Raw genomic sequence first — 15838 nt, 5'->3', positions numbered from 1 at the left:
CTGTACTGTAACTCAGTTTCAGGGTGTTACCGATCTTCTTACATTTCTAATTCTTAATTCCTCAGAGTTCTTTGCCATGAGGTGCCATGTTGGACATCCAGTGGTCAGTATGAGAGAATTGTACTCAAAGCACCAAATTGTAACTTCTTTAATACAAGATACACAAATCTGTATTGTCCTGTCAAGCAAAAACATTAACATGATGCATAGGACATGGGGCTTTACATGGTTACACGACATACAGCTGTTATCACTTAGGGTGTACTTACTTTTGTTGCCAACTATTTGGTCAATAATGGCTGTATGTTGAGTTCTTCTGAGGACAGTAAATCTATACTGCTATACAAGCTGCACGTTGATAATGTTTTTTTTTTTTTTTTTTTTATCAGTTTCATTTCAATAGTATTGTTCCTTGAGAAGAAATTATAAAATTGTTGCTGAAACGTGAGGGGTGTACTCACTTTTGTAAGATACTGACTGTCTTTGATTTAACATGTACAATGCATTTCTGTGGTATGGCATTTTCTATATGTTCTATTATGAGAAACACAAGGTAGGAAAATTTACACCATACAGTCTTGGAGCTATTTTTAGTCTGTGAGTTTCACACTTGATAATGTGTGGTGGTGTTTTTTTTGTCACTAGGGACTGCAGCAAGAAAAAAAAAATGTGATCATTTTTTTTTTATTTTTCTTTCTGTGTTTTTTCTCCTCAGAATGTGTGCTTCATCTTTCCCCAATTTCTCTATCAGTTCTTCTGTGGCTTCTCCCAGCAGGTATGCATTCAACTCCACCCAATATTTACTGCTAAACATCCATGTGTCCATATCCATGTGACATTTCTTTGCATTCTGGATCTTTTTTTCTCCTTTCCACTTACAGCCACTTTATGACACGGCATATCTCACACTGTACAATATCAGCTTTACCTCGCTGCCCATCCTGCTCTACAGTCTGATGGAGCAGCACATAAATATGGACATCCTGAAACGGGATCCTTCGCTTTACAGGTTAGTGTTTACACACCAGCGTCGCTGGACGATGTAGCGACATTACGTCAGTACTTCAGCAGGTAAAGTTATGTGTATTCAGAGTTGAGTTATGCACATTCTGTAATTAACACCTGCATGGCTGCCAGATGTTTTTACATGAGAGGATACATCAAATTTCTCAGAAGTTTCTGGAATTAAAATGCGTACTGAGGACTCGTACAAAGACCCATCTCTTTTTTTTTTCTATCTAATGGCATTTTAATATGATGTAATGTAACAGCAAGAGATGATTGAAGACTATATGAATATAAATAAGATAAATGAATGAATGAATGAATATGTTGGAAAAATAAACATATAATTGGTGATATGTTGCTGCTCGAATAGTCATAGTTGGGATTATTACATTAATGACTGCAAATGGGTACAATAGCACTTGGTCCAGCATATCATAATGTTCAGCATGTTTACCGATTATTTTATATCGCAAACTGACATCACACAAACGATTGTAGCTAAAGGATAGAAAATCAAGGTCATGCAATGTCCAACTTTGCATGGAAATGTGGATAGAAGCTTTTCTTTTGTACTTTTTGTGATGGTAAATTGATTCGCTCTGCAACAAAGAAAACTTTAAAACATTGGCACTATGGTTTAAAGCATAATCTGGTTATTGATTTATCTGATGCACTCACTTAAAGTACATTCATAGATCCATGTTAGTAGAACTGGGTTAAAAACTAAACCCTGGTAAACAGGTTAAAGCCCTGAATATCCGTAATAGGCTTCGGGCTTCATTGTGTGATGTTAATTGTTAGTTAGGTGAGCTGAAATATTGGGAAATTCCTTTAATATGAGAAATACTGAAATAAAAGCTCAGTATTTATTTTAGGCATAGATATAGTCTAAAGATAAAGATTATTGGTCAGGAATTTACTAAGAATGAAATAAATAGTGTAGATCTCCTTCTGCCTTATCAATCCGGGCTCTAATTTTGAGCTGGTTATCAGGCCTTTAATGTTGCACATCAGGTAGCAGTTAACCGAATAACAACTGAAAAGAAGTAAGCTAAATATTCTTTTGGAAAACACTGGAGCGGATATAACGTTTGATTCTGCAGGTTAGTGAACATTGAAATGATTTATTTTTTCCTAATCATGTGAAGGCTTTTGACATTTTATAGTTGTTTTGAAGAACTATATATAAATTATGTGGTACATCCTAGCTATCTATAGTATTGGTTGTCTTCTCACGCTCACACACACACACACACACACACACACACACACACACACACACACACACACACACACACAGCTCAGAATTGACCAGAGGGGGCAAGCAAACTGTCCAGGACAGGTTGAAGAGTAGATCTTGGCTGACTGAAGCTGGAACACCAATAAAGGGAAACACTGATGAAAGGTTTTACAGCCTCTTAGCCATCTCACGTCACATTAAACTATACTTACAAAAGACTTACTCATGATTGTGTGTCATTAAACAGCACCGATTAACTACTTTTATTCACTCATTCTTTTTGCTGAGGCTGAAATTATTCAAACTACCAAAAATGCTTGGATTAGCACAAAAATAAAAAAAGCACCATCTCAAGGGTTCGATTTCCCCTCCGTAAAATATATTCGATAAAACTTTATTATTCCTTTTCTATTTATGGGGTTTCTGCTTTTTTATGTGCCTCTCTGGTCTGCTACAATCTGAATTCTTGCAGCCAAAAGGAGACAATAATCTCGTGAGCTTTGTCACACCGCTATCATCTCCCTATTTCGGGGAAGCGCAGTGCTGCAGAAATGAACCTGGGCGACTATTAGATTAGCAGCGCCAGTGCACACACACTATAAATCCCTTCCCATAAATAGACTGCAAGAAGATGTGGGAGGAAAACAGAGAGGTACAGCTAGGACAGGAACAGTAGTCACAAAGCAACCAGTCACACTATGACTCAATATAATAATAATAATAATAATAATAATAATATAGTAGTAGTAACTCATGATGCCGAAATGTTTGCATTACCAATTCATATGCTGCATTGAAATAGAACTGTCCCAGCTGTCTATCACCCCCATGTCCCACTCAAGGATTATGCAACCAATATTTGTTTGCAATAGAAAAAAGGAACCCACTGTTTTTTCTCTGGTTACATGATAACCAGTGTAATATATCAAAGACAGATGTATAATTTTTGCCATAGTAAATTTTTCTGCAGAGGTTTTTAGATGGGGTCCAGTGGGTGCGTTTTTGTAATGCCAATGGGAAAGTTTTCAAGAGTAAGACGTTTAAAGTAATGGTTACCAATACTACACCACCCTGGCATTATGATGTAATATAATAGATCATCCAAATAACTATTTATTATAATTAATTTCATTAATGAAGCATAAAAGAAGTGCACTGATTCGGATCGGACGGAATTCTAGATCTAAATACACATACAGTGGGATAATTCACAGCAAGTGGCACAATATTTATGCAATCCCCAGAGGCCTTTTTCTCCGCAGAATGCATTGGAATTGTGTAATACACTTAGTGAGGACTTATCCCACTTATACCATGGTCACCTGCCAGCACTGACATGATAAAGCGGTAATTTTCATTAATTATTTTGTTTATGGGTCACGTAGAATTTAGTCCATGCTAAATCATACACAGATATAAAGAAGTGTAATAAGATTGCATTTATAAATAACTAAAAATAAACGGTTATTCGAGAGGGAAAGAAACAGGGGGAGAGCGGGAGAGAGATTGCACAATTGAATAATTGAAACGGTTGGTGTTTGAAGTCCTTGTGCTGTTTGTTGTTTGAATTCCCAATTTAACATAATCTCATAAACTCAGCTGGTAGCTCAGTGGTTAAGATGTTAAAATTCTGATCGGAAGGTCTGAGTTCAGATCCCATCACCACTAAGCTGCCGCTGCTGGGCCCTTAAGCAACTGTCTCACTCTATATGAAACTGTATGTTACTGCAGTTACAATAATTTGTAGGCAGAATGATGCCACAGACTGCAACTACGTGTGCTTTTAACGGTTTGAATGCACATCTTCCAGCCAATCAGAATCGAGTATCCAATGAGACTATGGCGTCATTTTCTATAACAATAATTTTTTTATTTGTTCTGTAACGTTTAGATCTTTTCCTCTCCTCCAAACCATTTTTTTTAACCCCAAAATTTAAAAATAGGATAATAATAAGAATAAATAATAAATAATAAGAGCAGTAAGTGGCATCAGTGAAATGCTTTCAGCTTGCTATTAGTCATTCAGACATGGTTTTCAGCTGTATTTTATTAGATGTTCTGATGCTATAAGGAATTGCTCAAATGTTGGTGTGAATCTAAACTTTGGACGTTGTTATAGATTATATTTCTGCATTTCAAACTTTAATCGAATGCATTATTGTGTTGCGGCTCAAAAACCTCTGGCCCTCGCAATTTCAATTTGGCAGCGGACGACTTTGTTTGTTCAGCTTTTTTTCATGTTTTTTTTTTTGCTTTGTTCCAGTAATCGATACTCTGTTTTCCTCTGGCTTGTGGATGTAATTGCACACAAACTATTTTTTACATGGAGCCAGGAAAAGCAGCGTTGGCTCTCGGCCTTGTTTGGATCGTTGCGTTGTAGCGATACTGTTAACTAAGTGCTTAATCAATCTATAGTTGTGCTTTCAAGAGCACAGTCCCGAAGGCTTTAAGCCTACACAGCTATATTAGGGAGCATATAGTTGGACAACATTTAAGAGTGGTTAGGGGTTAGGAGCCTGGTGTATTAAGGGGTTTAACAGGAATATAAAAAAAGTCTTGGTGCTGTAATGCAAGGCCGAGGGGATGTAAGCAAGCATCCATTCCAATCTTCAATTAAAGGAATATGCCAGAGTTTTTGTTTTATTCATTTATTTATTTATTTTTCAAAATGAAACCCAGAGTTTATATAATGTGTGCATACAAGAATAATAAAAAAATAAATAAAACTTATAATTGAGGTCTAAAGGCAAGGAATAAATAAATCAAGGAAAATAAAATTAAATAAAATAATTTTTTGTAAGATAAAAAAAAAACATTTATATGCAAGACCAGAGTATTGTATCTGAAAGACTTTCGTGTGGTGGACAATCTACTGACTGTCACAAATCTGACACTAGAGAATTAATGGATATGTGTTGGCTTGCCAAAAAAAAAAGAAAAAACACTTTTAAAATGTATGTCTAATGATATTAACTGTACATGTTTAGTGATATTTGTGGTCAGTCATGTAATGATTAACGCAAGGTTGTGTTTTTGATTTTAGAGTTTGCTCTGAATACAGGCATTTGCAATATGGTGCAAATGAAAGTGTAAAACTATTTATTTCATTTATATAAAATCATGCAAATGTAATGATTTAAGTTACATTATAACCAAATCTTTCATTGTTTTTTCTTGTTTTTCAGAGACATTGCGAAGAACTCTCTGCTCCAATGGCCTATTTTCATCTACTGGACATTTCTAGGAGTCTTTGATGCACTGGTCTTTTTCTTTGGTGCTTTCTTCTTATTTGACAACACCAGCTTTACCAGCAATGGACAGGTACCAACCTTCATCACATCACAATCCACCAACCGGGTTATTTTCTCATGTGTGTCTTCTCTTTCTTTTGTTGTCCATTGTTTTCATCATTAAGTTCTTTTCATTCATTGAGTAATTTTAATTTAAAAGGCAGAGCAAGAGAGACGAGTGTGTGTGTGTGTGTGTGTGTGTGTGTGTGTGTGTGTGTGTGTGTGTGTGTGTGTGTGTGTGTGTGTGTGTGTGTGTGAAGTGGTAAAAACGAGTCACACATTTTTAACCATTACAGGTGCTTCTTCATTCATGTATTGCACAAAGCATGCAGGGACATCTTTCTCTGTGCCATCAAGTTTGATCATTTTAATCTTTTCGGATTGCCTGTTTCCCGTTTGATTTGGTTTCGGGGATTTTCATTTGTGTTGTTATAACATCCTAATTTTTTCTAAATTTTTTTGCCCCTCCCCTTTCTCCTTTCTCTGTTTTTTTGTTTTGTTTTTTGTTTGTTTTTCTATTTATTTTTCTCTCTTTCTTTTTCTTCCTCTTTTTTCTTGCTCTCTCCTGTCTCCCTCCCTCAATTTCCCCCCTCTTCCTTTCCTCAGCTAATGGCCACAAACACGCAGATGGTAAGCCTGTCCCTGTCTGTCTCTCATCCTCTTTTTAGTTTTAGTTTGGTCTGTTTCTACCCTTCTCATCTTCCTCCTCCAACACTGACCCTCAGTCACATCTCATTTAATCCTAAAACTATCCCTCTGTTCACTCGTTCATTAGGCTCGGGTGCTTCAGGATTAATCCATCGCCTCCTCATGTTCCCCTCTCATTGTATAGTGCAATAGAGCCTGTTTTTGTGTTTGTGTTTCTGTGTGTTATGTCCAAAAACATTCCCAGAAAGGTGGCACTGTAGTCATCCTCATAGGTTTTGTTGGACTTCCTGTCCGTCATATCGCACCTCACTGCAAGGGCAAATAGGGAAACTAGAAGACATGACCCTTTTGGTCATGTGACCCAATAAACATAATGATCATGATATAAATGATTATAATATGCTATACATTCAGGCTGGGCAATATGGCAGTAGAATATGGATATCTTGAATACTGATGGACACTGAGATATGATCATTTTTACAACTTTACAACAAAACTATTTTGATATAATATTTAGTTTTTAATAAATATACATTTTAATTTATTCCAATAACTTAAATTTTTTTTGTTGTTCTCTTTTTAAAATCATTACATATATTATTATACACAGGTTTTATTTTGCTTCTGTTTACTAATGTACTCTATTATGTATTTGGTTTGTTGTTTTTTTTTGTTTGGTTAGCAAACAAAATGTATGTATTTATTTTTAAATGTTAATTACAATTTTCTTTAAGTAAATGTTTTTTTTTCTTGTCAGTATTAGTAGTTTTGTTTTAATTAAAGTGTCCTCAAACGCCTCCCTTTTTTATTTACTATGTTTATTTTATTATTTATTCATTATTTTTTGTTATATATATATATATATATATATATATATATATATATATATATATATATATATATATATATATATATATATATATATATATATATATATATATATATATATATATATATATATATAAAATCTTAATGCATATCATTTATCATTCAAATGTAGGTATGATCTTTTTGCTATATTGCCCACGCCACTATACATAACCATATACACAACGATACTAATAATTTGAAGCAACAGTGCCTTTTGTGCTTTCAGTGGTTATAACATTGCATTTTTGTCCTCTCGCAGTGTGGTTAAGTTCACCACGTGCCTGCTTTGGTATTTACTTCGTGCCTCATATGTTTTACACCAGCATTAGCAACTCATCGGCATCATGTGTTCATTAAAACGCTAAACATCATGTTGCATTTCTCCATGTTTGCTGTTGCTTGTTTTTCATGTTTATTAACTTTTGGAGTCTGTAGTTGGAATTAGAGAACTGTTAGTAAATAGATGCCAGATGAACATATTTGAGATGCATATTACAGGTGCAATTTTGGAATAAAATATTTAAGTGTAAAAAGTTGCTAATAAGCTGATTATTATTCTAGTAATTCTAATGGCCACACACAACAGTAACACAGTATATTACTTGCTGGTTTGTTGCTTCCTGTTTTACCAGTTTGTAGCAGAAGAATTTGTATAGTTTTTCTGGTTTTGTGTTTGTTTGCTGCTGTTGTAGCTTGTTGAGGTCAGTTTAGTTTCGTCTGGCAAATATAGTGCGTCTATAACACGGGTAATCAGGTTAGCTAGTTAGATAATGGGCCCTGGAGGTAATGACAGTTGTTGAGGTAAATCTGTGCGAAAGACATAAATCACTAAGTAATATATATTTTGTATAAATACATATATATGTTATATATATATTACTCAGTGATTTATGTCTTTCACACAGATTTACCTCAACTGGCTATTTCCTGGTTTTAAAAAAAAAAGTTTAAGGTAAAAATAAATGATTCAGTCCAGGAAATGGCAATGACACGAAAATTTCATTTGTAATGAGTATAAATAAGACAATATTGGTTACAACCCAAGCTTCATTTTTTTTACATTTGTGTTGTTTATATTAAATTGCTTTTATTGCTGTATTACTGTGTTTCTGATCCAGATGTTTGGAAACTGGACATTTGGAACTCTGGTGTTCACAGTGCTGGTATTTACAGTCACATTAAAGGTAGTCCAACATACACGCTCACAAATGAAATGATGTAATTTTATCTTTTATTGCATATGGTTAATATTACCTGTGTTCATGTTCTGCAGCTCGCTCTGGACACACACTACTGGACGTGGATCAACCATTTTGTAATATGGGGATCTCTGCTGTTTTATGTGATCTTCTCACTTCTCTGGGGTGGCATCATATGGTACGTCTGACATCCTTCCAGGAAGTAACGCAGTACACTTTAGGAAATATTTTTTACCAGATTAAAAAAATGGATTAGTCCTCAAAGATTTTAAAGAAGCACAATGTTTTAGATGAAAGTCCTTAATCACTAATATGAGTAAAGGTTGTGTGTCAGAAGCACTTTTCTTAATGAAGGACCTGTTTCTCTTGCTCATTTTAGATTTTTTGAGAGATGATTTAAGACTTTTGTTCTGTTCCAGTGCAAATTTCATGCAATATGTTTGCTTTATACTATATTATAGATATTCAGAAATATTAAGTTAACTTGGATGATCTCCTGTATTAAAAATATTAATACCTCAATAATTTTCATTGATTTGAAGCTTCTCTATGTTTAACAACTTTATTAACTTAAAAGTGTACGTGTTTGTGGTCTCCCTACAAAAGGCCCTTCCTGAACTACCAGAGGATGTATTACGTCTTCATGCAGATGTTGGCCAGTGGGCCCGCGTGGCTCAGTATCATTCTGCTCATCATGGTCAGTCTGCTGCCCGATGTGCTTAAGAAAGTGCTGTGGAGAGCGCTGTGGCCCACCACCACTGAGAAAATACAGGTACACTTCCTGCTGCTATATTCACCTCTTCTACTCATATTTTGGTTTTCAGATTTTTTTATGAAGGGAATGGCAAAAACAAAACAGTTTATTTTACATATCCTGCCAAATTACACTCAGTCCATTGACCGGACTGAGGTAAAAAAAAATAATAAATAATTATAAAGTATTCCAGTTTTTCAAACAATAACACATCAACACTAATGTCTTCAATGTGTTCATTTATCAGTTTTTAATGGTAACGGTACATTCTGAGCACAGAAAAAAACAGAATTAAACATATAGGATCTAGAAAACATTAAGGTTTAATTAAATATACAGAATATGTTGGGAATTTACACAAAATTGTCGACCGGTGGACAATTTACTATTGAGTCGATTAAAAAAAGAAATAAAAAGAAATAAATAAATGTTGTAATTGTATAAATATTAACCATTGTTACAATTTCAACCCAGCCATTAGTTCAGTCTGGAAAGAGACACATTGCTACGGAGCCAAATCTTCTGGTTGCTCAATGAAATTATGTTTATTGCTATATTTTGCCCCTAGTGGAGTCACGTTATAGATTTTTCCACATAGCTTTTAATTCAATTACAGTCCACAAGCTGATTTTAGAATAAAGTGCAGTCGGATTAGAACCTGCATCACTGGTGTGCTTTGCCACCAATTTGAAAGCTGGAAAATGAGCACAACTCGATCCCTGTTTTATAAATAACACATTTAGGATTTGTATTTGTATCAGATAGACAAGTGAAGTTAAAAATTAGCTCAGTAAATAAAATCAGAATACTATATTGATCCCCTAGGGAAATTGTTCGGTTGCAGTTGCTCACAGTACATTTAAAGTAAAACAATTTATTTAAATAAAATATTCATTTAGTTATATTTTAAGTGAAATTTAATTAAATGTGTAGCAGCGATAAAACAGATGGCAAATAAGTCAGACTGCATTATAAAAGTTATTGCACATTTATTATTAATACATAATTATAATATAATTATAATAAATAATGAATAATAATGAACAAGTTTTACTATTATTATTATTGCACTGAAATGATTGCACTTAATTATCCAAGATATTAACATTATATAAGTGTGGCAAGAAAACCTATAACTATATATCGTCCCTATCTAAATCATGGACCAGATGTTGAACACATCTGGGAGTGTTATCTTAAGATAATGTTATTATTATATTACTGTACTTATCTTACTAGTAAAAGAGCCACTAGACTAGATGACGAGTTTAGTGATGTGGTCACTTTATTACAAATTACCATCAAAGACAGCAGGTGACCTGAACAAACAAAACAAGGAAACAAATCATTCTATATATATTTTAGCATTCGACCGAATAAATCTTTATATCAAATTAATTCTTGAAGTAATTTTGTAAATAAAGCAATTAGAATAATTAATTTGGGAAATATGATTGTAGAAATATGATTATTGTCATAACATCTGAATCATGAAGAAACGGGTTACTATGGCAACTTTGTCGTAAACAGATATTTTTGTAGATAACCAACTGTATCTATATCATCTTTTCTACAGCAATGTATTGTTTGCGCTTTTTCCGCCTTTGCATTACAGTGGCCTAAAACAACCCATTGGAGATTTTATTGTCCTAATTTATACCTCCATTGTGCCACTGAACATTGTATTGTTATGACTTTTTTGACCACATTTATGGTCTTTAGATTTACCTTTGCTACGGATCAGTCTCGAGAATGCTGGATGTAAGTGAATAAGCGTATGCAGCTCGGGAGGTCCTCGGCTGCAACGTTCTAATCCTTCTTGCTTCCCTCTTTTCTTAGAAGTTTTTAAATGTTCAGTTTGTTGAACAAAAAGCAAGTGTTTTCTGCTTGTTTTTTTTGTTTTTTTTTTTTTGTTTGAATGCTCCTGAACTGAAAATAAGTGTGCTGGTGTGTTTTGAAACAGAGAGGATGTACAGTACGCATCTGTGAAGCAGCAGTGTGTGTGTGTGTGTGTGTGTGTGTGTGTGTGTGTGTGTGTGTGTGTGTGTGTGTGTGTGTGTGTGCGCGTTTTCTAATGAACCTTTTACTTGAACTTTTGCAGCTTCGCATTCCACTTGTCTGTATGCTATAAGGGAGGATCTGGCCACCGCTGTTTGTAGCTACTAGGGCTGATAAAGATGCAAACTTGTTTAATTACTGAATAAGATTCAAGATTTTATTCGTCACAAACATAGTTATATACAGAATACAACTTGCAGTAAAAACTGATCCGCTGCTCAGAACAATGTGCATTACATAAAAGGGTCTATAAATCTAAAATAAGATGAAATACATCTAAAAATGAATTATTTCAATTTTGTTTCATTCACAAAGGAAATCTCTAAGAGAAACATCATCATTTTATCAGACTCGTCTATGTTCAGCATTTCAGATTGTTATTTTTAAATGTATATACATGTATATAACCGTATATGGTAACTACATGAGCTTTTCAGTGGCATTGGTATACTCTATATAGTACACTTGATGATCATTAAAACACATTTAGGACAGAGTTAATTGTGTTATTTATAAACTGAATTTTAATACACATAAATTGTTCTTTTAGGTTTTAAGTCGATGCAACATATACAGTATATACACCAATAAATGAGGGATATTTTAGGGTATAACCTGTAAAAAAAAATTTAAGTTGTTAATACCAGACAACATTAGTTTTCTCATGTTAGATTAGACTAATGCAGTATTATAGTATTTATGCAGTAATTTTTACACGATTACTCGATTTTACACAGAAAACTTTAGCTATACAATGATATCAAATACCAACCTTGTATATCGGTTGGAAGCACCTAAACTAGTTTCCAGGATCAGCTTTTAATAAACTAGAATTATACAGCAAACATGAACAAGGCTGTGCAGCTTAGCTCTAATCCCTCCCTCCATGTTCACTGTTCTAAACCTGTTTTGTCTTTTTTTCTTTTCTCTTCTCTCCTCATCTGCCTCCCCTCCTGTGATGTATGACATCATCCATGAACTTGCCCTTTTCCCTGTGACTTTAACCCCTGATACTTCACCTTTGCCCTCTGAACCCACTTGGCCGTGGTAACGGCAGACAAAGCGCCAGTGCCTTACCGCCGAGCAGTCCACCATCTTTATGCTCTCTCAGACCTCCAGCAGTATCAGTTTCTGAACTGGGCAGGAGGTGATCCTTCCACTCTCTTTGCATGTGTGTGTATGTGTGTGAACGACTGAGAGTGTGTATGGAACTTAAAGTCACTGAAAGGTACCAAGAACTTCTTAGTAGTCGCTAATTTTTGTGTGTATGAGAAGTATATTGGCCAAAGATACAAAAAGATTCTTTTTTTTTTTTTATAAATATTTGAAGTAAATCTTTTATGCGGGCTGATAATTTGAAAGACAATTTCTAATATTTATTGATATACATAATTATTTATATATTTATATATATATATATATATATATATATATATATATATATATATATATATATATATATATATGTGTGTATGTATGTATGTATGTATATGAGAGAGAGAGAGAGAGAGGAGAGAGAGAGAGAGAGAGAGAGAGAGATTCTTTCTTTCAGCATGAAAATTTGAACCGCTTAATGGAAATCACTTGCGGTTTACTAACACATGCATATTTAATTGCGCTTGCATCACTCTAATAGCCGTGTTCTTCCGCGCTGGGGATGACGGACAGGACTTACTGATTTATCGGAAAGGCATTAGTTGAAGACATAAGCCTGCTAAGCTCCCAGTGATGACTGTAAGAAGAGCTCTGGTACTCGAGAGTGACGCACCGTTCCATTTCTGCTCCCGTGCCTTGTACAGTAACTGCATGCGCTGCTACGTGGCCTCACATGCATGAATGCGGACGTCCGTGTTTGTGGGTTGGATGAATGTGAAATGCGAAATGCCTCTATTGCTTCATGCAACACAGGGCTGCATGGTTTGTTACATGCAATGTTTTATGTGTCACATGTGTCCTATTTTTTTGTTTGTGTTTTATGATTAACCTTTCTGAACAGGAACCAGGTGATGTGAACTTGTGTATCGAAGAAACACTGAACAAGCAATGAGGGGGAAAATTCTCCACTGTACACATTCATTTCCTTTAGGCTGAGTCTGTGTGTGTCTGTGTGTGTCTGTGTGTGTCTGTGTGTGTCTGTGTGTGTGTGTGTGTGTGTGTGTGTGTGTGTGTGTGTGGGGCTGTCCACAGAGGATGAAAGCTGATAGGACCTTTCTAGCGCATGGTGAAGACTCCTTGTTACATGGGGTTCAGACCACCACTGAGGCTTAACAGCAACATGGTAAAGAGAACAAACAGGGGCTTGTACTAATATCCAGTCTACCATCAGACAGATCAAATCTAAAATTTTCTCCAAGATAAAGCAAGAAGAACACTTCATTTAATACCTGCAGTATTTACTTTGTATTTCAGTACATAGATCTGGAATGACATCTGGTACACACATTGCAGGATTCAGGCAGGTAGAAAGTGTAAGGTGTTTGGTATGTTGCATTACTGAGTTATTTCTTCTATATGGCTTGTGATGTCACACCTAGGATGGGAAGCAAGCAGTCATTCAACAGATAGAGAAAAGTGGACCCATTTTGCATATATAATTATGCAAAACATTAACAGGCAAACCAGTTGCTACTTGACTTATTCCTTAATAACTTCCCTATTCGATTTTTAATATACAGAATGTGCAGAAAAATACATTTCATATTCATTTTATCCTGTAAGCAAAAAACAAGCTATTTCAAATTTACTTTATTAAAATACATTCCATTATAATGGTTAAGAAATGCTTACTATTGGGGGGAACTTTTAAGGGACTGTGTAAAAAGTGCACCGAAACTAAAAACCAGGTTTAATTCCTTTCTCTTACATTTGCTGAAATCAAATCTCACACTAATTTATATAAAAAATAAAAATAATGTAGTCATTTATAGTCATTTATATTTCGTTAACTGTTTTGATTTATTTCATGATTTTATGGAGTCATGATATCATGCACTTTTTTGTCTCTTAGACGTATTAAATATATATTAATAAATATATATGAAATATTTCATTTATTAGAAATAAATAAATAAATCTATATTAAAGTAAATGTTTTCTATCGATAATTTGTTTTGTGAGGACACTTATTTTAATAGGAGTTGTTCATGTCAGAGGTAAAGCTACCCAGGAGACTTTGCTTTTTAACAATCTGCATTTTTTTGGCCTTATGGCTTAAAAGATTGAAAGAAAAAAACAAAACTGGTGATGGAGTGAAGGTACAGTATAAAGCTGCCATAAGTGATAACAAGAATTCACTAGTTTTACATACATTTCACAACATTAAATGTAACCCTGAACCATAAAGAACTCTAAAGTGCCATTCTTCAATGAATAAGAAATAGTAATTGCTGGCAAATTGCTGTGTTTGTCACGGATTAGTTTCCTAAAACTGCACAACTTTTAGTGTGAGATTTCATACTTACATATACAATTGCCAAATGTTACTTAATTTAAATCGATTTTCATTATATACTTTGAAAGTCCAACATGCAAAGTGTACCAGAAGCGATGTCATATTGGGCATTTACCACACTGTCAAACCAAGTTCCTGTAAAATATTCTGAAAAGGGAGAAGTGATGAAATTTCTTCACATTGTCTTCAAAATCGTTTCTTTAGCATCTCTATAAAAAGCCCACATTAGCATTTATAGCTGTTATTAATTCTAGATTTGATGAGTCTGATGGTGACGGTAGTGAAAAGCCCCTGGTGTGGCAGCGTGCTGTGAGTTCTGCTGTGAGAACCGAAGGGCTGCGGTGTTACCGAGACTTATTACTGGCGTGTAGACATTACAGAGCGTAACTGCTCTGATGTCACTGCGCACTTGTGTACACACACACATACACTCACACACTTTTCCCCTTCCACTGATTATATTTCTCCTAAATCTTTTCAAGGTAATGCATCACTGTATAAATAAAAGCCTGTTCTGTTCACCAACCGCACACAGTCCTAGAGGGTCCCGATGATCAGAGCTTCAATATGAGAATTTTATGAGAAATAAAGGCTATCATTTCAAACATTTTCTATCTACTAGATATAGGAGATAGAGTGCAGATAGAGACCTTGTGTATAGTGGAAATATAGCAATCTGTAATTCAGTTGGTTTGAACTTCTCTGAGGCACTCTAGTGTCGAGATGTGGAACTGCAAGGTCCTCTAAAATGTCTTCTTATGTAACAGGCCATTTTTTATTTATTTTTTTTATTTTTTTTTCTCTTGCATGCATGCAGTATCCTCTGAGTGCGATATGCTGCCCTGTAGTGCAGCAGAACCAGAGGTTTGAAAGGACTCACATCTTTCTAAAAGTGCATGTGTAAGGCTTCACATTCTTTGCTTGGTAGCCATCAAATGATAGGGGAGGTGTGGGAATTGGCAAGACCAAATGGGTGAAACAATGCCCATCAAGAAAAAAGAAAACTCTACACTGACGAATTTCAAAAGGCAGAAACTAAACCAATACAAAAAGAAACATCTGTAAATATACCCTTTTCATCACATAGAGCACTAAAAAGGAAGGATAAATAAATAAATATAGTTTTATTACAAAAGTCACTGGAAACCCACCAGTGAGTAAGTCTACAATTTTAACCCTGAGCTGCAACTTATGAGCCGTTGTGAGAAAAGCAGGCAGCTTTCACATTTTTTTAGTTATAATATAGTTAGTGTAATCCAGATGTTTTTGTGCATAATGACATCAGAATTGATACGGCACGACTGAAGTGATTTGTGT

The 15838-nt window shown here is 34.8% G+C and overlaps 1 protein-coding gene across 7 annotated transcripts in view; it reads left to right on the top strand.

Annotated features, from left to right (window-relative positions):
- Window positions 1–15838, top strand: part of atp11a (ATPase phospholipid transporting 11A) — a 94760-nt gene that overhangs the window by 73650 nt on the left and 5272 nt on the right. For 2 of the 7 annotated variants that reach the window (XM_046837046.1, XM_046837044.1), the window contains exons 23-29: window positions 716–775; window positions 882–1009; window positions 5434–5569; window positions 6145–6168; window positions 8178–8243; window positions 8333–8436; window positions 8865–9030. In XM_046837046.1, the coding sequence (XP_046693002.1) occupies window positions 716–775; window positions 882–1009; window positions 5434–5569; window positions 6145–6168; window positions 8178–8243; window positions 8333–8436; window positions 8865–9030 (684 nt within the window). Of the gene's footprint in view, window positions 1–715; window positions 776–881; window positions 1010–5433; window positions 5570–6144; window positions 6169–8177; window positions 8244–8332; window positions 8437–8864; window positions 9031–12127; window positions 12218–13257; window positions 13349–15838 lie in introns of those variants that run through there. The other 5 variants (XM_046837049.1, XM_046837047.1, XM_046837048.1 and 2 more) reach the window with 5 other exon arrangements.

Source organism: Silurus meridionalis, chromosome 24, assembly GCF_014805685.1.
Source record: "Silurus meridionalis isolate SWU-2019-XX chromosome 24, ASM1480568v1, whole genome shotgun sequence".
NCBI classification, from domain to species: domain Eukaryota; kingdom Metazoa; phylum Chordata; class Actinopteri; order Siluriformes; family Siluridae; genus Silurus; species Silurus meridionalis.
Note: the sequence above shows the minus strand (reverse complement) of the source record. Positions and strands in the feature narration are given on the sequence as shown.